The sequence below is a fragment of the Piliocolobus tephrosceles genome, chromosome 3 (assembly GCF_002776525.5).
Source record: "Piliocolobus tephrosceles isolate RC106 chromosome 3, ASM277652v3, whole genome shotgun sequence".
NCBI lineage: Eukaryota > Metazoa > Chordata > Mammalia > Primates > Cercopithecidae > Piliocolobus > Piliocolobus tephrosceles.
The window spans coordinates 117,444,674-117,466,847 of NC_045436.1; the positions used below are offsets into that span (position 1 = coordinate 117,444,674).

Below are 22,174 nucleotides of genomic sequence, written 5' to 3' on the forward strand. Positions count from 1 at the left end.
CCTACAACATTTTGCCCCAAAATTTTCTCAGCTAAATATCCAAGTTCTGATTTCCACATAATGACAAGGCCTAATTCCATTAAACCTCTGGCCCTATGTAACAAGGCTCTCCTTTCCTCAAGTTTCCCTAACATGCCCCTCGTTTCCTTCTGAGGCTGTATAAGCAGTGCCTTAAACATCCATATTTCTACTAAGAGTCTTTTTATAACAATGCAGGTATTCTCTAAAGTGATAAATATCTCTCTCTCTCTCTCCTGGCTCTTATTTTCTTCTCAGTTTTCACTAACAGAAATGCTAATATCCATATTTTTACCAACAACCTATTCAGGGAGATCTAGGCTTATTCTTCAGGATCCTCAGAATTCTTCCAACCCCTCTTCATTGCCATATTTCAAGCCACTTACACCTACTTTTTTGTGACTGTGGCTTCTCACTTCCAGGCACCAGGGTCTGCATTCATTTTTCTATTATGGCCACAACAAATTACCACAAACTTAGTGTGTCAAAACAACACAAATATATACTCTTGCAGTCCTACAGGTTATAAGTCCAACACAGGCCTCACTAGGCTAAAATCAAGTCATCATCAGGTTTGTGTTTCTTTCTGGAAGCTCTAGAGGAAAAACCATTTCCTTGCCTTTTCCATCCTAGAGGCCACTCACATTCCTTGATTCAGGTCCCTTTCCCTCACATTCAAAGACAGGTTCTAATTTTTCTCAAATTGTGTCACTCTGATCTCTGTTATAGCCAGAGTTTCTTTTGTCTCTCCCTTCTGTATCTTTCTTGTGCTTAGATGTACCCTTGTGATTACACTGGGTCTACCTGGATAATCCAGAATTATTTTTTCATTTCTAGATTCTTAGCTTAATCACATCTGCAAAGTTTCTTTTGTCAAATACAGCAACATACTTACAAATGCCAGGGATTTCAACATAGATATCTTGAAAGGGAGGAAACTATTATTTTACCTACCACAGAAAGCAAATGTCCTGTGTAAAGACTTGAAAGTAATTTCTAAAATCAAAATTAAAAATTTCAAAAATAAAAAATAGTATTTTGATAATGTAAATGTGTAAACAAACTATTCTCTCTTTTTTCTATAGTAGTAGAATTTAGCCTGGGCACATGGCTGCTTACCTGAAGACTATATTTACCAGCTGTCTTTGAAGATTGGCATGACTAGGTGAGTACATTTAGCTAACTGTATATAAGCAGCAGTGACTTGTATACTTTCCAGGTTTTCTACAATTTAAAGACCCACTACTTGCTCTAGAACTCTTCCTTTCCCTCTTCATGTTCTTATACATGGATGTGCCTGTTGGTCAGCTGTGACCATGGAGACAAGAACAAAACTCTGTGGAGGAATTAATGAATTTTCCACAATTGTTCAGATGATAAATATTTTAGGTTTTGTTAACTAGATAGTCTCTGTGTTAATTACTCAGATCCTCTATTGTAGCACGAAAGCGGCTATAGACAATCCGTAAATAAAATGGGCAGAGCTGTGTTTTAATAAGATTGTACTTGCCAAAACACGGTGGAAGGCCAGATTTGAGGGTGGTTTGCCGATTCCTACTCTCTGGCAATCAGAAGGAAGGAATCTGGGTTTCTAAAAAAGGCTGTGCTAAACTAGACCACTCCCATCAGGTATAATTTTATGAGAGAGATATAATTATCTATTTTCTTTAAGCCACTTAAAAAAAAAAAAAAAACTCTTTCAAGGCTGAGGTCTTTACCCTCATATCTATATGCATACATGCGTACACAGGCACATGTTGAATAGGGGAAAATGTGGCTATCTACCTGCTGGTCAAAGATTAATAACTTGAATCAGGGAGTGTGTTTACAAGTTACTAAGAAAAATAAATGGAGATGTGGGCAAAAACCATGAAGAGGAAATTGACTAAGGAGGAAATGCAAATGAATACAAGTGAAGACAAACGAATACAAAAGAATCAAGTTAAATGTAGATTATGTTTTAATGTTCAGGTGTGTAACAATACCCATGGGGATACAAGTTCTTTCTTATCAAATTGGCAAAACAACTGGTTTTATGGAATGTGTAGTATTTGAGAGTAAGTGCGTGAACAAAGTTTTAAAGCACTAAGTGAATGTTAAAAATCTTTTAAAGAGATATATGACAGTCTGCATTAAACACTAAGAAATGTACTTGCGTTTTTGGCCAAGAAATTGAATTTCTTGGAAGTCTATTCTAAGATGATTAAAACTATGCCCAGTATTTTACAAGGTGCAAATAACTATATCATTTTATAAAATGTAAGAAATAATTTACATTTCTAGGTATGGGGAAGAAGCTTAATAAATAATGGAAGTGGAATGAAAACAAAATATTCTGATGACTATTAAACAACATAAAACATGTCCTTGATACTCTAAGTACATAAAAAGATAATAAAGCATATGCCCCAGAATCATAGTGAAAGAAAGCATGTACCATTGCCCCCAAATGACAGTAAGAATGATTGTCAGTAAGTGACAACAGAATAAAGAATTATTTTATTTTATTTCATCTGCTTTTGTATATTATTTAATGTTTCTATTATGTTCTGAATTATTTCAATATTTAAAAATAAAATATAACTCATATTCATGAATAAACTTAATGAAAATTAAAAACTAGTAAATATTTGCAACCAGTTAATTTGCTCAAATATTTATCATGTGTCCATTATGAGCCAGTCTCTTAGACACTGAATGATACAATGATAAACAAGACAAAAATCCTTGCCTTTATGGATTTTGCTTCTTGGAAGGGGATAGATATTAAACAAGTAATTCAATAAACTTTGAAGATTATTGCAGATAGTTAGAAGTGCTATCGAGGAAATAGGCAAGGCTCAGGTGGGGTTTCGGTTGAACACTGAAGGCTAAGGGGGAGCCGATGTGTGAAGGCAAATGGGGAGGACATTCCTGGCAGGAAGAACACAGGTGCAGAACACAGAGGCAGCAAAGGGCTTGGCCGATGTCAGAGGAAGAGACAGACAGTCTGTGTGAATGATGAGTGTTGGGTTCAAGATGAGGTTAAGAGGTAGGCAAGGGCAGAAAAAGTAAATGTATGTAAGCCTAGAAGTTTGTTTCTTTCCTAATTTGAAAGGAAACTATTGACGGCTTTGAAATGAGAAAGTGACATCTAACTTATTTTTTAAAAAGATTGTTCTGCCTGTTACTGAAGGTGCTATGCCTTAAATACAGAAATGCATAGCAATGAATAAAAATACAAAAGGAAATAAAAAATACACAGGGAAAATGGCCAAATAGGAAGAGGAAGAAATATAAATTAGTAAGAAACAGAGCAACGTTCAACTACACTAGTAATCAAAACAACAAATTTAAATGATTTTCACATATTAAAGTAGCAAGGTTGAAGGGAAACTTATGTGTTAAGGATACTATGAGATGATCAACCACAAAATTGGAATTTTATATTAATAGTTTAAAAATAATTTAAGGTATGTATCAAAAGTATTACAAAAATGCTCTTCCTAGTAATTTTCCTGCTAGGAATCTACTTTAGGAAATGACCACTATTGGCAAATTTTATATAAAGGGTGCTGAACTAAGTGTTAGTTGAAGTATGTGTCTTCAGTGTTTTTTTTCTTCTTGCTAGAGGGATTATGTGTAATTTTAATCTCTTCTTTGTACTATTCTGTGTTTCTCACAAATTCTACAAGTAGCCCAGATGTTGTTTTACAATCAGAAAAATGGTGATTGAAGAAGTGGTTAAGAGGTAGTCCAAACTAAGTTCATCATAACACACAGATGATATGATACAGAAGGAAAAGTAACGTTTTGGAATTATATGTTTCTGAGTTACAAACTTGTTTGTACCACTTTCAAGCTTCATGACTTTGGGTAAAACCAGCTTCTCTTAGACGAGGTACTCTCATCTGTAAAATGGGAATAATACATACCTTGGAGTGCTCTAGTGAGGGTTATCAAACATGTAAAATATAACCTAGCGTAGGCTTGAGACTATTATAACTACTACTCCTATTAATACTTTTCACTATCATCGAGACAGCAACAATCATTTAGCCTTTGCTAAGTTATAGTTTCTCTGCTTTTTATTATGCAAACTTCCCCCCATCATTTAATACTCACAGCAGACCAGGAGGAAGGAGCTATTGCTATTCCCATGTTACAGGTAAGAAAATCTGCAGGCATAGGAAATTTGTTTGTACAAAGCACTAAACTATTAGGTAGCAAATCATGTATGACTGTATAATCTAAATCTTAGTGACTACGCATGTTCAAGACATTTTTACTGTTTCAATTTATAGAAAAGCTCTCCTTTTTCTGTAATAGGTGTACTAGAATCTGTATGCAAAATTCTACTTGTTCAGAATTAGACGTTCCTCTTAAGCAAGATGACAGATGGTTTTTGCCTGTGGCAATTATCTGGCATGTATGTATCTACTGCCTATTATTGTGATCCACACTGTAGGGGATCTAAAGATGAGTAAGGCCTAATTCATCATGCCCTTAAGAAATTTATATTCTAGTTGCAAGCACAAGACAAAGAAATTACAAGTTAGGTTGTCATATGTAAGAGGTACATAGTACTTAGAAAAGAGTAACAATTTCTGCAGCAAGAATGCAGACTTTCTGAGAGAGGTGACTTTTTAACAGATCTTGGACAAAAGATAGACAGTCAAATAATGGAGTAAAGCAGTGAATAAGTAATAAATGAGAAAAAACATAACAATCTAGGCTGACCATTTCTGACTTGAGTTTTGAAAACAATTTGTGTCACAGAGATATAACCAGGAGATGAGGGCCAGGCCATGGTGGGCTTTTAAAACGCACATCTTTTAAGAGGCAGAGAGCCTATTATAAAAAAAGAGAGAGCTATTATAAAAAATATAATAGACTCCCAGAGACGTACTTATATTTGTCAAATTATTTATTAATGAAAGAAAGTAAATTAGTCCTCTAATTCAGGAAGATGCCTTTGCCAATTATAGAAATAATTAAAAGATGCAAGACTGAACGTAGGGATAAGATGCAGTAAGGAGAGTTTTGTCACCATTAGGGAAGATGAAACAGGGAATAGAAAGTGATAAAAGCAGGCAGATGAATGGGAGGACATGCAATTTAGTGAAAATGAGTTTCAAGTGCTGATAGAATGCGTGTGAAGAGGCCCATAAGAAAGTGATAGTCTATATGAAAATAATCTTCTATGTCTGAGTACACTAACTGTAAGTAGTATTTTAGTAAATCAAGATAAAAGAATATATGGTCAAATTCTATACCTACAACTTTTAAGAGTTGCCCTTCATAATTGCAGGAAATAACACTTGTATATTCAAATAACACGTAGCTCAATTCAAATTGAAACTCAACAGTTGGTTAGGTGTGGTGGCTCACACCTGTAATCCCAGCACTTTCAGAGGCCGAGGCAGGCAGATCACGAGGTCAGGAAATCGAGACCATCCTGGCTAACACGGTGAAACCCTGTCAATACAAAAAATTAGCCTGGCATGGTGGCGGGCGCTGTGGCGGGCGCCTGTAGTCCCAGCTACTCGCGGGGCTGAGGCAGGAGAATGGTGTGAATCTGGGAGGCAGAGCTTTCAGTGAGCTGAAATCATGCCTCTGTACTCCAGCCTGGGTGACAGAGTGAGACTCCATCGCAAAAAAAAGAAAAAAAAAATGCAAAAATTTTCCAGGCTCAGTGGTGTGCACCTGTAATCCCAGCTACTGGGGAGGCTGAGGCAGCAGAATTCCTTAATCCTGGGAGGCAGAGATTGCACTGAGCCAAGATCACAGCACTGCACTCCAGCCTGGGCAACAGAGAGAGACTTCAAAAAAAAAAAAAAAAAAAAGAAAGAAAAAAAGAAAAACCAAAAACAAACAAACAAAAAACTGTACAATTATTTCTCAAAAGAGTAGAATGTGGAAAAGTTTTATTCCATTTAGTGTTTCTATAACGGAATTCTGAGGCTTTGTAATTTACAAAGAAAAGAGGGTTTATTTGGCTCACAACTGTGGTGACTGGAAAGTTTAAGACCGTGGCATTGGCATCTGCTTGGCTTCTGGTGAGGGCCATGTTCTGCATTACAACATGGCAGAGAAGCAGAAAAGTGAGCAGGCATGTCCAAACAGACACAAAACATGAGAAGAACCTTGCTTTACAACAACCCACTTTTGCCATAATGAATCCAGTTTCACAAGAGCAAGAACTCACTCCTGTGAAATGACATTAATCTACTAATGGGGTAGTGCCCCCATGATCTGATCACCACTCTCTAGATTCCAGCTCTCCACATTGCCACATTGGGAATAAAATTTTACCATGAGTTTTGGTGGAGACGAACCATATCCAAACCATAGCAAATGCTTTTAGTTTGAACCACAAAAATGACTGATAAAAAGTATAATAGCTTTACTTCTAGAAGTTTATTTTTATTTGCCAAACTGTTTATTTTGTTATAATTTCCAATTTTCTAGAGATTTACCTCACCCTAGAATAAAAGCTAACAGTGACAACCATTATCAATAGATGATTTTAACATAGCTGAATTCAGGGGTTGTCAATTCTTTTTTAAACAATAATACTAATTTACTAAACCCAGGGTGCTGGATTTAAATGTGCTCAGTAGAAGATTTGAAATAATTGTTCTTGCTCTCTCTGTGAGAGTTTTATGATAATTGTTAAATATCTATGATTAAACACTTCAAAGAAAGGTGCCGTTTTTCTGCTAACTGCTGCATTATTAAAGGGTTTGCTTCTTTACATCAGAGATTCTGTTAGAGAAATGGGTCAAGTTGGGGTCCTCAATCAGCTCTGTAACAAATGTGTGTTCAACTAGGGCACAAACTTCACTTATGAAAATATGAAAAAGCCAACAAAAACTCCTTTGTACTCTTTTTAAAAAATCAACTTTTAAATAAAAGAAATATATGTCCCTTTATTTGCTACTACAGTTTTGACACACAGGGAGTGAGGGCCGTTGTGACATAATTACCCATGGACCTATAATATCTTGCCTTTGTAAATTAACCCAAATTAAGTAATGGAAATGAGAAAAAAAACAACAGCAGAGAATTTCATGTGATCGAATGTATTTCTTAGAAAACTAAGTACAGTTTATAAACATAAGCAGAGTAATAGTCTTGTAGTCCAAAATTTTAAACCCAAAACCAAAGGAGAAATTGATAAAATATAGTTTCATGCAAAGCACTCACTGTTCATCATCATCATTTTGAGAAAATACACACAGGCACGTGTGCGCATGCGCGGGCTTGATTTGACGCATACACAAAGGGTTAAGTTGGGAAAGATGAGGCTTTGTAAACTGTTCTCTAGAAATATATTTATTCATGCAAACATGTATAAGTCACTCTGTATTTTTATACAACATAAGATTGTTTATGATCTTATGACCATTTTTGTTTATTTTTATTTTTTTGCCAGAGAGGGCTTTCAGTAAATGTTTTATTTAGAGCATTCTTTGAAAAAATTGAAGTGCAAAGCCACAAAAAACAATGGTATTTAAATTTATAATGCATAGTAGAGTTAGGACTATCACAATAGCTCTTTTTAAATCTCACTGCTGTTAGTAGCTTCTTTTAATTCTTCCATCACTAATTCCTGTTGGGGTTTTTCAGCACTTTTCCTATAAAGCAAGTTTTCCCCATGTGGGTTGTGAAATGCAGATTCCTGGACAAGCTGATTAGATGTGTTTATGAGCACGTGGCTTTTAGCTTTTAGGGCATAGGCTTCAGTAGGCTTTGCTCTTTTTTGGCAGAGCCGGAGCTGGAAAGTTTCTTGGAAACCACGGCGGAAATTCTCGTTGAAGAAACCATAAATGATGGGGTTGACACTGCTGTTGCCAAATGCCAGCCAGTGTGCAAAAGGGTAGATGTAGATGTTGATGATCTGCAGTTCATTTGGAGAAAGGTCAGCATAGTCTGAGAGCATCATTAGAGTCCACAGGGGCAGCCAGGAGAGAATAAAAAGCAGGGCCACAATCAGGAGCATCTTAATGACCTTCTGCTTCTTCTTGGACACCACATGCCACTGCTCCTGGTTCTGCCTGCCTGTGTGAGGAACTGCAGCCCTGAATAGTGACACTCCAATCCTTCCATACATGATGACGATGAGGGAGAGTGGAGCCAGGTAGATGTTGGCAAACAGCACAGTGGTGTAGATCTTCCTCATTTCCTGATTTGGCCAGTCTTCCCGGCACCAGTAGACTGGACTGGTTTCATTCTGGGAGTTGAGTCTCACTCGGTAATATTTTTCTTCTTGCACATGTAACATTACTGCAGATGGAGACATAATGGTGATGGCTAGGACCCAGATGATCATGATAATGACAAACGCTGTCTTGATAGTGAGCTTTGGTTTAAAAGGGTAGACCACACACCGGAACCTGCAATTAAGGACAAATATAAATGAGGCACTGCTTCATCACTTCTGACCAAGTCATACACCAAATTTATTTATGTAATTACAGGCCTCTCACCCCACAGTCCCCTCAAAAATATAGAAAGTTATCATTTGTAGTAGAAAGGCATGCATTGTCATTTTCTGTAATTGATACATGAGATAAATTTTAACTCAAAATTTGAACAAATGGAGTATAGCAGACACTATTAATAATAAAAATTCATAATGAACATGGCCTAAAACCATTTCAGACTCTGTTCCATTAATTTGCATGGACGATCTCTTTAAGCCTCCTTGCTTGAAAGATAGGAAAACAGACTTGGAAAATGTAAAAATCTTACCAATAATTACACAGGATTTTAACACAAGTAGTTTGACTTCAGAGCTCAAACTCAACCTCTACAGTGTCCTCGTTAGATGGGTAGCTCTGTTAGGCTGTGGTAGACTGCTAATCTGTAGCAATCAATGAACCTTTTATCCCTCAGGCACTTGTGTGGTCCCCTACACATTATCTGCGTAACTTGCTTTGACCAGTAGGATATTAGCAAACATGATGCAAGCAGAAGCTTTTTATACACTTGTATGTGGGGGCAGGTCCTTCTAGAATGCTTCCTCTTAAAATCCAGCCTTCAAGCTCCAAGAAGTTGAATTAGATGAAAGGCATGTAGTGAAAGATTCTGGGAGATAAGAGCTTATTAGCCATTTTGGATATTACAGTGCCAGTTTAGCTCCCAGAATAACGCTGCAATATGAGTGATTCCAGTTATAACACATGAAGCAGGAGGGTGAACAAAGAGATGCCCAGTTAACCCACAAAATCATGAGATGTAATAAACCAATATTGTTTGAAGCCACTAAGTGTGTTGCTGACTTGCTTTACAGCTGTAAAAATCTGAGAGTACAAAAATTCAGCATCCGTATGTAGAGTAAGCCTGAATCATTTTACTATGATTTTGACATTGTGGATCTTGTTATTATTGAATTTCATTATATTAATCATAAGATAATCATACTATCATGCAACTGTGTAACATTTTATATTTTTTCTTTTTTTCTTTTTTTTTTTTTTTGAGACGGAGTCTCGCTCTGTCGCCCAGGCTGGAGTGCAGTGGCCAGATCTCAGCTCACTGCAAGCTCAGCCTCCCGGGTTTACGCCATTCTCCTGCCTCAGCCTCCCGAGTAGCTGGAATTACAGGCGCCCGCCACCTCGCCCGGCTAGTTTTTTGTATTTTTTTTAGTAGAGACAGGGTTTCACCGTGTTCACCAGGATGGTCTCCATCTCCTGACCTCGTGATCCACCCGTCTCGGCCTCCCAAAGCACTAGGATTACAGGCTTGAGCCACTGTGCCCGGCCACATTTTATATTTTTTCAAAGTACCTATTATCTATTTAATCTTCCTTGATTTTTATGACTCCATAAAACTGAAATGTTATGAAAATTGTTACATTCTAGATCTGTAGATAAGAAAATGTAGAGCTTTAAGTGTTTGAGCAGCAACTCCAAATTAACTTATCTTCATAGAATGACTAGTTAGCTTGGGCTTTGACTGCTCTGTTGTCATTCTTTATAACTCCTTCGATCTTCTCTTTTCACCTTCAAGTGTTCTTACAGTCTTCTAATCCATGAATCCTCCCATTCACCTGCCCTGAAATTATGGGTAATTTCATAAACACAAATGTATGTATGTTGCTCTTTTTGAATACAAACTAATAGGGTTTCGGATATTATTGTTCCATTTACTTATTAAACAAATATGTAAGTACACATATTGATATATGAGATAAATTTTAACTCAAAATTTGAATAAATGGTGTATAGCAGACACTATTAACAATAAAAGTAATGATGAACAAATATAAAAGTACATGTGTATATCTGTACATATATATGTACTTATATATTTGTATTTATAATAACTGTTTCTACTTATGTATTTGTTTAATAAATGTACATATATGAATATATATACTTATATATTTGTACACATACATATATATGTGTTTGTATGTATATCTTCAGGAAAGCAAAGATGAATAAGATAGAGAATAATCCCTGCTGAGAAATAGTCAATGGAAATATTAAAAATATTAAAAACTATATAATAATTACTAAAATTGTGCTAAAAAGTTTGGACTTCATTTAAAAACCAATGGGGATTCATTGAAGGATTTACACGATGAAAGGCAAGATTATTTTTATAATTTAAGGAGCTTATTTGGGCTGCAGTGAGAAAAAAATAAATTAGAGTTTGGCTTCCTGAAGCCCTAAGGCCAGTTAGAAAACAATCTCAGTATTCCAAGTGACAAAGGACAGTGGCCTGGTTCAGAACTAGTTAGCACTCAGAAATAATAGAATTTGAAGAGTGACAGCAAAGTTGAAGACAGAAAGAAGATTCCAGGATAAAGCTCAGGTTTTCTGTTTGAATTAAGTTAGTGATCCTGCCATTCATTGATGTGGGGAGCATAAGAAAAAGAGCTGCCTGTTATTTTGTTTGTGTATGGTGTGGGGCTTGGAATAATGAGTTCAGCTCTGGGCATGTTTAATTTAAGGTGCCTTTTGTTGAATATGCAGGTGAAGTTGTACGGTAGGTGCTTTGGAACGTAACCGTAAAATTCATGCAAAGGATTTTAGTCAGGAGAAATCAGCTTGGGAGTTTTTTTTAGTTTGGCTTCCTGCAAAAGCTAGCCTTGAAAAGAAAAAAAAAAAAAAAAAAAAAAAATTGAGAGCAAGTGCAAGAAATAAAGATGTGGTAGTTTTAAAACATGTCCGAGTTCTTCGACATTGCTTCCAAACTCTGTTCCCTTCTCCTTGGCTAAGGATTGATGACTCAATCTCATGAATAGAATGCAGCAAAAATGATACCACATCATGATTTTTGCTGGTACTATCTTTTGAGACACAGACCTTCAGAGCCCTAAACTAACATATAAGAAGTCCAGGTACCTTAAAGTAACCTTGCTGGAGAGCCCATTTGCAGAGACCAGTAGAGACAGAGCTCTCTTAGCCTCCACATATTCAAGTCTCCCTGGATTAGGTACCAACATGAGAGTGAAAGAAGATTCAGCCCTAACCTTGAAGCTGCTCCACCTGACATCAAGTAGAACAGAGACAAGCTGTACTTTCTAAATCTGTACATATCACAAATTTGTGACATAATAAATATTGCTGTCATTTTAACTCATTAAGTGGTTTGATTTGAGGGTGGTTCATTATATGTCAATAGATAACTGAAAGTATAGAGAAGTGATTCATTAATGGGAAGGTAGGTAGCAAAGGATGTGAATCAAACCATTCGTTGCAGAATTATGCAGCCCAAGGGGAGAGAATGCTGAGTACACCAACTCTCATGAGATTTTAGTTGAGGGCTACTTCTAGGGGTCTTAATTATCTGGCATTTCTTGTCTGTTCTGCTTAAGAACTGAGACTTTGCACAATTTGGACTTGAGATACAGAGATGAAGATACTGGCAGTTGGATGTAAGACAGAACCCACTGAAACATTTAAAAGATCTGGCAGAGCACTGAGAGTCTCTGCTACAAAAGTGTGATGGCTAATTTAATCTATTGACTTGACTGGGCCAAGGGGTGCTGAGATTGAATCTTGTTTCTGGATGTGCCTATAAAACTGTTTCTGGATAAGATTAGCCTCTTAATCAGTGGACTCGGTAAAGGGAATTGCCCTCCCAGTATGGGTAGGCATCATCCAGTCCCTTGAGGGCCTGAATAGAACAAGAAGTGGAGGGAGGAGGAATTTGCCCCCTTTTTCCCTGCCTCATTGCTTGAGCTAGGACATCTTATATCATCTTCTCCTGCCCACAGGATGCAATTTACACAAATGGCCAATTGCACAATTGGTTCTCCCTAGTTCTCAAGCTTTGGGGCTTGCACTGAATAATACCACAGACTTTCTGAGGTCTCCAATTTACAGGCAGCATATTCTGGGATTTCTCAGTTGTCACAATTATGTGAGCCAATTTCTCATAATAAATCTCTCTCTTTGTGGACGAATGTACCACTTCGCCTTCCTTGTTCCTGCTGAATTAGCTCTCTGCACTTCTCTGAACAAGTGCCTTCTAGTTCAACGTCGTAAGTATATACTTGTCTTAAGGGATGCCCTTTTCCCAGTTTCTTCTAAGGGTAAATTTCTGACTCCGCAAGGAATCAGAAGGTCTCACTTCTTTTGTGAATCCACCACTCCCTGTCCGAATAGGTAGAATTGATTATCATCTGTTTTGCATAGCTGTCAGACACCGGTCCCCTAATAGAAAGCATTATTTGTAAATATCTGTTAATGACTGTGTCTGCTTCACCAGATTGTAGCCTTCCTGAGGCAGCACTTCTAATTTGTTTTAGATGTTACCAGCCCAGCCCAGTACCTGGCACATCATAAATGATCAACAACATGTGTGAATGAATGAATGGATGAATGATTTTCAATCTTAAAATATAGATAAAATTTCAGATTTATTTCAGCACATTTGCATTTCTGCTGTTAGAAACGTCTATATTGTAGTGTAAAAAATAGGAAAATTTTACCATCTCCAATTATTTATTTTTAAAGCATGGAAAATTCAATAGTTTTATTTTCTTATTACTGAAACTTTAGTAGGTATGTTGCTCTTAAAGAGGTAGATATTCTGGGTTCTGTTCCAAGATGGCTGGACATGAACAGCTCTGGTCTGCCGCTCCCAGTGTGATCGACGCAGAAGATGGGTTATTTCTGCATTTGTACCTGAGGTACCTGGTTCATCTCACTGGGACTGGTTGGACCCAGTGGGTGCAGCCCACAGAGGGTGAGCCAAAGCAGGGCGGGGCATCGCCTCAGCCGAGCTCAAGGGGTTGGGGGATTTCCCTTTCCTAGCCAAGGGAAGCCATGACAGACTGTACCTGGAAAACCGGGACACTCTCGCCCAATGACAGGATCAAATTCAAACATAACAATATTAACCTTAAATGTAAATGGGATAAATGCCCCAATTAAAAGACACAGACTGACAGATTGAATAGAGTCAAGACCCATCACTATGCTGTATTCAGGAGACCCATCTCACATGCAGAGACACACATAGGATCAAAAGGAATGGATGGAGGAAGATCTACCAAGCAAATGGAAAGCAAAAAAAAAAAGCAGGGGTTGCAATCCTAGTCTCTGATAAAACAGACTTTAAACTGACAAAGATCAAAAGAGACAAAGAAGGCCATTACATAATAGTAAAGGGATCAATGCAACAAGAAGAGATAATGATCCTAACTATATATGCACCCAATACAGGAGGACCCAGATTCATAAAGCAAGTCCTTAGAGACCTACAAATAGACTTAGACTCCCACACAATAATAATAGGAGACTTTAACACCCCATTGTCAATATTAGACAGATCAATGAGACAGAAGGTTAATGAGGATATCCAGGACTTGAACTCAACTCTGCAGCAAGTGGACCTAATAGACATCTACAGAACTCTCCACCCCAGATCAACAGAATATACATTGTTCTCAGTACCACATCACACTTACTGCAAAACTGACCACATAGTTGGGAGTAAAGCACTCCTCAGCAATTGTAAACAGAAATCACAACAAACTGTCACTCAGACCACAGTGCAATCATATTAGAACTCAGGATTACAAAACTCACTCAAAACCGCACAACTATATGGAAACCGAACAACTTGCTCCTGAATGACTACTGGGTACATAATGAAATGAAGGCAGAAATAAAGACGTTCTTTGAAATCAATGAGAACAAAGACACAACATACCAGAATCTTTGGAACACATTTAAAGCAGTGTGTAGAGGGAAATTCATAGCACTAAATGCCTACGAGAGACCAGGAGAGATCTAAAATTGACACCCTATCATCACAATTAAAAGAACTAGAGGAGCAAGAGCAAACAAATTCAAAAGCTAGCAGAAGGCAAGAAATAAGTAATATCAGAGCAGAACTGAATGAGATAAAGACAGAAAATCTCTTCAAAAAATTAATGAATCCAGGAGGTGCTTTTTTTTTAAAGATCAACAAAATTGATAGAGCACTAACAACACTAATAAAAGAGAAAAGAAAAAAGAATCAAATGACTCAATAAAATTGATAAGGGGACTATCACCACCAATCCCACAGAAATACAAACTACCATCAGAGAATACTATAAACACCCCTATGCAAATAAACTAGAAAATCTAGAAGACATGGATACATTCCTGGACACATACACCCTCCCAAGACTAAACCAGGAAGAAGTTGAATGTCTGAGTAGACCAATAACAGGCTCTGAAATTGAGGCAATAATAAATAGCCTACCAACCAAAAACAAGTCCAGGACTAGACGGATTCACAACTGAATTCTACCAGAGGTACAAAGAGGAGCTGGTACCATTTCTTCTGAAACTATTCCAATCAACAGAAAAAGAAGGAATCCTCTCTAACTCATTTTATGAGGCCAGCATCATCCTGATACCAAAGCCCGGTAGAGACCCAACAGCAAAAGAGAATTTTAGACCAGTATCCCTGATGAACATCAATGCAAAAATCCTCAATAAAATACTGGCAAATCGAATCCAGAAGCACATTAAAAAGCTTATCCACCATGATCAAGTAAGCTTCATACCTGGGATGCAAGGCTGGTTCAACATATGCAAATCAATAAACATAATCCATCACATAAACAGAACCAAAGACAAAAACGACAAAATTATCTCAATAGATGCAGAAAAGGCCTGTGACAAAATTTAACAGCACTTCCTGCTAAAAACTATCAAGAAACTAGGTATTGATGAAACATATCTCAAAATATTTATGACAAACCCACAGTCAATATCATACAGAATGGGCAAAAACTGGAGGCATTCCCTTTGAAAACTGGCACAAGTCAGGGATGTCCTCTCTCACCACGCCTATTCAACATAGTGTTGGAAGTTCTGGCCAAGGCAATCAGGCAAGAGAAAGCAATAAAGGCTATTCAATTAGGAAAGGAGGAAGTCAAATTGATCGTGTTTGCAGATGACATGATTGTATATTTAGAAAACCCCATTGTTTCATCCCAAAATCTCCTTAAACTGATAAGCAACTTCAGCAAAGTCTCAGGATACAAAATCAATGTGAAAAATTCACAAGCATTCCTATACACCAATAACAGAGAGTCAAACCCTGAGTGAACTCCAATTCACAATTGCTACAAAGAGAATAAAATACCTAGGAGTCCAACTTACAAGGGATGTGAAGGACCTCTTCAAGGAGAACTACAAACCACTGCTCAACAAAATAAAAGAGGACACAAACAAATGGAAGAGTATTCATGCTCATGGATAGAAAGAATCAATATCGTGAAAATGGCCATACTGCCCAAGGTAATTTATAGATTCAATGCCAACCCCATCAAACTACCATTGACTTTCTTCACAGAATTGGAAAAGTCTACTTTAAAGTTCATATGGCACCAAAAAAGAACCTCCATTGCCAAGACAATCCTAAGCAAAAAGAACAAAGCTGGAGGCATCATTCTTCCTGACTTCAAACTATACTGCAAAGCTACAGTAACCAAAACAGCATGGTAGTGGTACCAAAACAGAGAGATAGAGCAATGAAACAGAACAGACGCCTCAGAAATAACACCACACATCTACAACCATCTGATCTTTGACAAACCTGACAAAAACAAGCAATGGGGAAAGGATTCTCTGTTTAATAAGTGGTGCTGGGAAAACTGACTAGTCATATGTAGAAAGCTGAAACTGGATCCTTTCCTTACACCTTATATAAAAATTAATTCAAGATGGATTAAAGACTTAAGTGTTAGACCTAAAACCATAAAAACCCTACAAGAAAACTTAAGCAATACCATTCAGAACACAGGCATGGGCAAGGACTTCATGATTAGAACACCAAAAGCAATGGCAAACTGACAAATGGGATCTAATTAAGCTAAGGAGCTTCTGCACAGCAAAGGAAACTACCATCAGAGTGAATAGGCAACCTACAGAATAGGAGAAAATTGTTGCAATCTACCCATCTGACAAATGGCTGATATCCAGAATCTACAAGGAACTTAAACAAATTTACAAGAAAAAAACAAACAACCCCATCGAAAAGTGGGCAAAGGATATGAAGAGACACTTCTAGAAAGAAGACATTTATGCAGCCAACAGACATATGAAAAAATGCTTATTATCACTGGTCATCAGAGAAATGCAAATCAAAACCACAATGAGATACCCTCTCACACCAGTTAGAATGGCCATCATTAAAAAGTCAGGAAACAACAGATGCTGGAGAGGGTGTGGAGAAATAGAAACACTTTTACACTGTTGGTGGGAGTGTAAATTAGTTCAGCCATTGTGGAAGACAGTGTGGTTATTCCTCAAGGTTCTAGAACTAGAAATACCATTTGACCCAGCGATCCCATTACTGGGCATATACCCAAAGGGTTATAAATCAGGTTGCTATAAAGACACACGCACACATATGTTTATTGTGGCACTATTCACAATAGCAAAGATGTGGAACCAACCCAAATGTCCTTCAATGATAGACTGGATTAAGAAAATGTGGCACATATACACCATGGAATACTATGCAGCCATAAAAAAGGATGTGTTCATGTCCTTTGCAGGCACATGGATGCAGCTAGAAACCATCATTCTGAGCAAACTACCACAAGGACGGAAAACCACCACTGCATGTTCTCACTCATATGTGGGAATTGAACAATGAGACCACCTGGACACACATCACACACTGGGGCCTGTCATTGGGTGGGGGGGTGGGGCAGCGATAACATTATGAGAAATACGTAATGTAAATGACGAGTTGATGGGTGCAGCACACCAACATGGCACGTGCATACCTATGAAACAAACCTGCATATTGTGCACATGTACCCTAGGACTTAAAGTATAATAATTTTAAAAAAGAGGTTGATTTTTAAAATACAATTTGAAAAGATATGTCCAAATTTAGCAGGTTATATATTTTTCGGGTATACTAGTTGCAGACGTGCCCATTTTTCTGGATTCAGAGTTTGGTGTAGACTTACCTATCTACAGCAATTGCAACTAATGTAAAGACTGAAGCTGCAACAGATATTCCCTGGACCAGTCCACTGATCTTGCACATCGTGTTTCCAAAAGGCCATCCTGAAAGAAAAATGAAACAGTCTTTCAAAAGATCATATTTTCACAATCTCATTGAAAATAAAAATAGAAAGGCATGGAAACAAGACTAATGCAACTGTTTTCTACATGATAGGCAGAGAACAATCAATGTTTCTCGGTATTTTCCCTAATCTCTCCAGAGCTCTGTTTTTCAGTACACTAACAATAATGTCAAAACTTACATAGCAGTTATCACATTCCAGGCACTATAAGTGGTCTCTGTCTATTGACATATCTCATCCTCACAACAAGCTTTTGAAGGCTTTGTTATTTTCGTCACAATATAGATGAGGTAACAAATAAACAAATATTACATACTTTGCCACAGCTAGTTAGGAGCATTTTAAAGATTTGAACCTGGGCAGTAAGACTCCAGAGTCTAAACCATTGACTCTGATGCAATAATGCCTTTTAAATGAATAAACAGAATGTCGGTTTTCTAGTTTGGAAAGGCACTCCATAAATAATGAGGAATCAGGAGTTACATACAGAATAAACTGTATTTATTAATATAGAATGAAATGAGACAATTTACCCCAGAGACACATCCAGAATAAAGAGCACTTTGCATGAACAAAAGTATTATTTTCCTACTAAACCTTAGCTACTGTATAGTTTATAAAAAAAATTAATAGAATGATTGTAGTAGTTTGATATTCTAAACATCCATCTGCTATTACAGAAAAGGAACAATATTCTTCTCCTAGCAAATATTCTCATTTCTCAAAAGATGAATATTGTGCATTCTGCAATTTATTTTCCAAAACAAAATATTCTTACCCATAAAGTATTTTTAAAGAAGCTAAATAATTCAAGGATATCTTTTAAAAGTCACCTATTCAGGTCATATTAAAATAAACGCTTGAGTGACTCTAGTGAGTGGCAACCAAAAGAGAATGTCTTTTTCAGTTCTAAAATGTGTTAGCTTATGGTAGTACTATTTGTCAATAAAAATGCACAAAAGTGTGTGTAGCCATTGGTCGAACATGGAATATTAAGCATATATTTTACCTTATCTCCCTCACTTGATTCCACTGAAATGATAGGTGTAGGATAAAAGACCATAAATCCTTAGAAATTAAAGTGCCAGATACTACTAAATGGGAGGTTGAGAAAACAACATGATTGGTGGAAATTATGTATAAATCCAATTAGATGCCACTGGTTTTTCCCCAATGTTGATAGAAGAATGGAGGTTTACTCTCTGAGGAGGCGGAACCATAAGTACTCTAAACCCTGAGTTGCCAGGTGCAGGGTAATGAGTGCCACTGTGATGCAGAAGGATTGAGCGAAAGTATACCGCGGCACTGCATGGCAATGTGGAATGTAACAGCCAGCCCTACATTCCTATGGCAGTACGTTAGAAAATCTCCTTCTGGAAAAAGTGACGTGTTCAATAATACTGATATGCAGATTTTGACAATTGTGAACTTCTCAATGAATAGTCCAGACTAACGAAGTGGACAGTGGTTCTAACCTTAACCTCCAGGCATGCAGAACTTCCAGGCAGCCTCACTCTGAAACACAGAAGCTAAGAAGCAGTTAACTAGATCATCTTTTTTTTTTTTTTTTTTTTTTTCTGGTGGTGTTTTGTTTTGTTTGTTTCTTTGTTTGGAGACAGGGTGGAATGCAGTGGTGTGATCATGGCTCACTGTGGCCTTAACCCCTCTGCTTACCCCACCACGCTGTCCCCAGGCTCAAGCAATCTTCTTACCTCAAGCTCCTGAGTAGCTGGGAATACAGGTGCAGTCCACCACACCAGTTATTTTTTTTTTCTAATTTTTTGTAGAGATGGGGTCTCACTATGTTGCCCAGGCTGGTCTTGAGCTCCTAGGCTCAAGTAATTCTCTCACGTTGGCCTCCCAAAGTGTTGAAATTACAGGCATGAGCCACCACACCCAGCCTTAGAGCTAGTATATGATAGCACAACAGAGTGACTCCAGTCAAGAATAATTTATTGTATATTTAGCAATTACTGAGAGTAGAATTTAAATGTTCTTAACATAAAGAAATGATAAATGCTTGAGGTGATGTATATCCCAAATGCCCTAATATGATTATCTTAACATGATTATTACACATTATATGCCTATATCAAACATCATATGTACCCCACAAATACACATAGGTACCCATATTAACTAAAAATAAAACAAATTAAAACAATTTTTTAAATGCAATGAAAACTAAGCAGTTAACACTAGGGAAACCTCAAACATAAAATAAAAAGACTAATAGACATAGGAAGAAAAATAGGAAAACTAAATTAAGTCAGAGATATGAAAAATAGAAAAAGAAACAAATATAACTAACCCCAGAGATACAGTGCACTATGTCCATGAAACAAGTGCATGATACTGTTTGTGTCATGATACTGTTGTATTATGGTGGGAACTACAGAAATATGCAGAAAATAAAAATAACTCAAAATATTTAAGTTATGGTAACAGTATTGAGGAGTTCAACATAAAGTTTAAAAGAGAAAGCTGAGAAAATCTTTGAAAATACAAGAATGAGGGGCAAAAAATTAAAGTAAACAGATGACAAAAAAAGAGCAATCCAGAATCTCTAATATCTGATTAATATGAGTAGAAGAAAGGAAAACAGAAAACTCCACAAGAAAATTCCCTAAGATTAAAGGCCACTCATTTTCAGATTGAAAAGCCTAATTTATGTCCAGCACAATAAATACAAAATAAAAAGACTTACTTCAAGGCAAGTTTCATGGAATTGAGAATGTTAGGGATAAAGGGAAGTTCTAAAAGCTTTCCATAAGAAAAACAAAACACAAATCATGGACAAAAGAAGAAAGAATTAAATATCATATTTTTTCAGCAGTAATACCATATTTTACAGCAGTAGCAATAGAGTGATTCCTTTGAAATTCTGACAGAAGAAATTGCCAACCTAGACTTCTTCATCCAGTTAACTAATTGTGAGGGCAGAATAAAGATACTTGCAGACATATAAGAGCTCAAACGTTTCATGTCAATAAACCATTTCTCAGAAAGGAATAAACAGAAAAAGAAGTGGACATGGCATCCAGAAAATGGGATTGAACACAAAGAGAGGTGAAAAGAGTTGTTAGGTATCAGCGAAGGGGTAGGAGTAAGGTGTTCCTATAAAGACAAGAGAACAGAAAACACCAGGAGAGGTACCTGCAGATAAATTTATAGATACTTGATATGTTTAAAGCTATTGACAAGAGAGTAACACTTCTGGAAGCGAATTTGAGGATACATTGATAATGGGTACACACCCAAACTAAGCAAATCAAAATATGCCCTTAATAAATCTAGGAAAATGAAACATTTTATGAGAGAGAAATTGATACAGCACTTTCCAAGGCTCAGCAGTGATAAGATATATGTAAAATAAGAATATATATACTGTATGTTGATTCGAACAAAAATTGTGATGTAATTATACCAGGAGAATGCGAGAAGCTGAAGAGTATGAACCTATGTTTGCACCGATGTGGTGAAAGTTTACAACTCAATTTACGTCTATGAGAGTTTGCAGAAAAAATATTGAAAACATGTTATTTAGAAATATATTAGTAATTACAAAAAACAAAAGCAAAAATTGCCAAAGGCGGCTGCCTCCTGAGAATGCAAACAAAGAGCTAAAGATGGGTAACTTTTATTTTTTATTTTTGGAGACAGAGTCTTGCTCTGTCACCCAGGCTGGAGTGCAGTGGGTGATCTCGGCTACTGCAACCTCCGCCTCCAGGGTTCAAGTGATTATCATGCTTCAGCTTCTTGAGTGGCTGGGATTACAGGTGCATGCCACCATACCAGGCTAACTTTTGTATTTTTAGTAGAAATGGAGTTTCACCATGTTGGCCAGGCTGGTCTTAAATTCCTGGCCTCAAGTGAGCTGTCCATCTTGGCCTCCCAAAATGCTGGGATTACAGGCGCAGGCACCGTGCCTGGCCAAGGATGAGTAATTTGTATGCAAGAACTTTAAAATAATTAATGTAATTTAAAGTATGTATGGGATAAAATATTGAGAGCACTTTTTGTTGGCAAAATAACTTTCCTAAAAGTCTCAGGATAAAAAAAAAATTCAATGTAAAAAAATCACTAGCATTCCTATACATCCACAACAGTCAAGCTGCGTGCCAAAACAGGAACTCAATCCCATTCAAAATTTCCACAAACAGAATAAAATATCTAGGAATACAGCTAACCAGGGAGGGGAAAGATTTCTACAAGGAGAACTACAAGACACTGTTCAGAGAAATCCGTGATGACACAAACAAATAGAAAAACACTCAATGGGCCCGGCGAGGTGGCTCAAGCCTGTAATCCCAGCACTTTGGGAGGCCGAGACGGGCGGATCACGAGGTCAGGAGATCAAGACCATCCTGGCTAACACGGTGAAACCCCGTCTCTACCAAAAAATACAAAAAAACTAGCTGGGCGAGGTGGCTGGCACCTGTAGTCCCGGCTACTCTGGAGGCTGAGGCAGGAGAATGGCGTGAACCCGGGAGGCGGAGCTTGCAGTGAGCCGATCCCGCCCCTGCACTCCAGCCTGGGAGACAGAGCAAGAATCTGTCTCAAAACAAAACAAAACAAAACAAAACAAAACAAAACAAAACAAAACAA

At 37.3% G+C, this 22,174-nt stretch overlaps 1 protein-coding gene across 1 annotated transcript in view; it reads right to left on the reverse strand.

Moving 5' to 3' along the window:
* Nucleotides 1-7,317: 7,317 nt before the first annotated feature.
* Nucleotides 7,318-22,174, reverse strand: part of NPFFR2 (neuropeptide FF receptor 2) — a 100,433-nt gene continuing 85,576 nt past the window's right edge. Inside the window, 2 exon segments of the mRNA XM_026446915.1 lie at nt 7,318-8,396; nt 17,447-17,546. Coding sequence (XP_026302700.1) covers nt 7,562-8,396; nt 17,447-17,546 — 935 coding nt within the window. The 3' untranslated portion in view covers nt 7,318-7,561.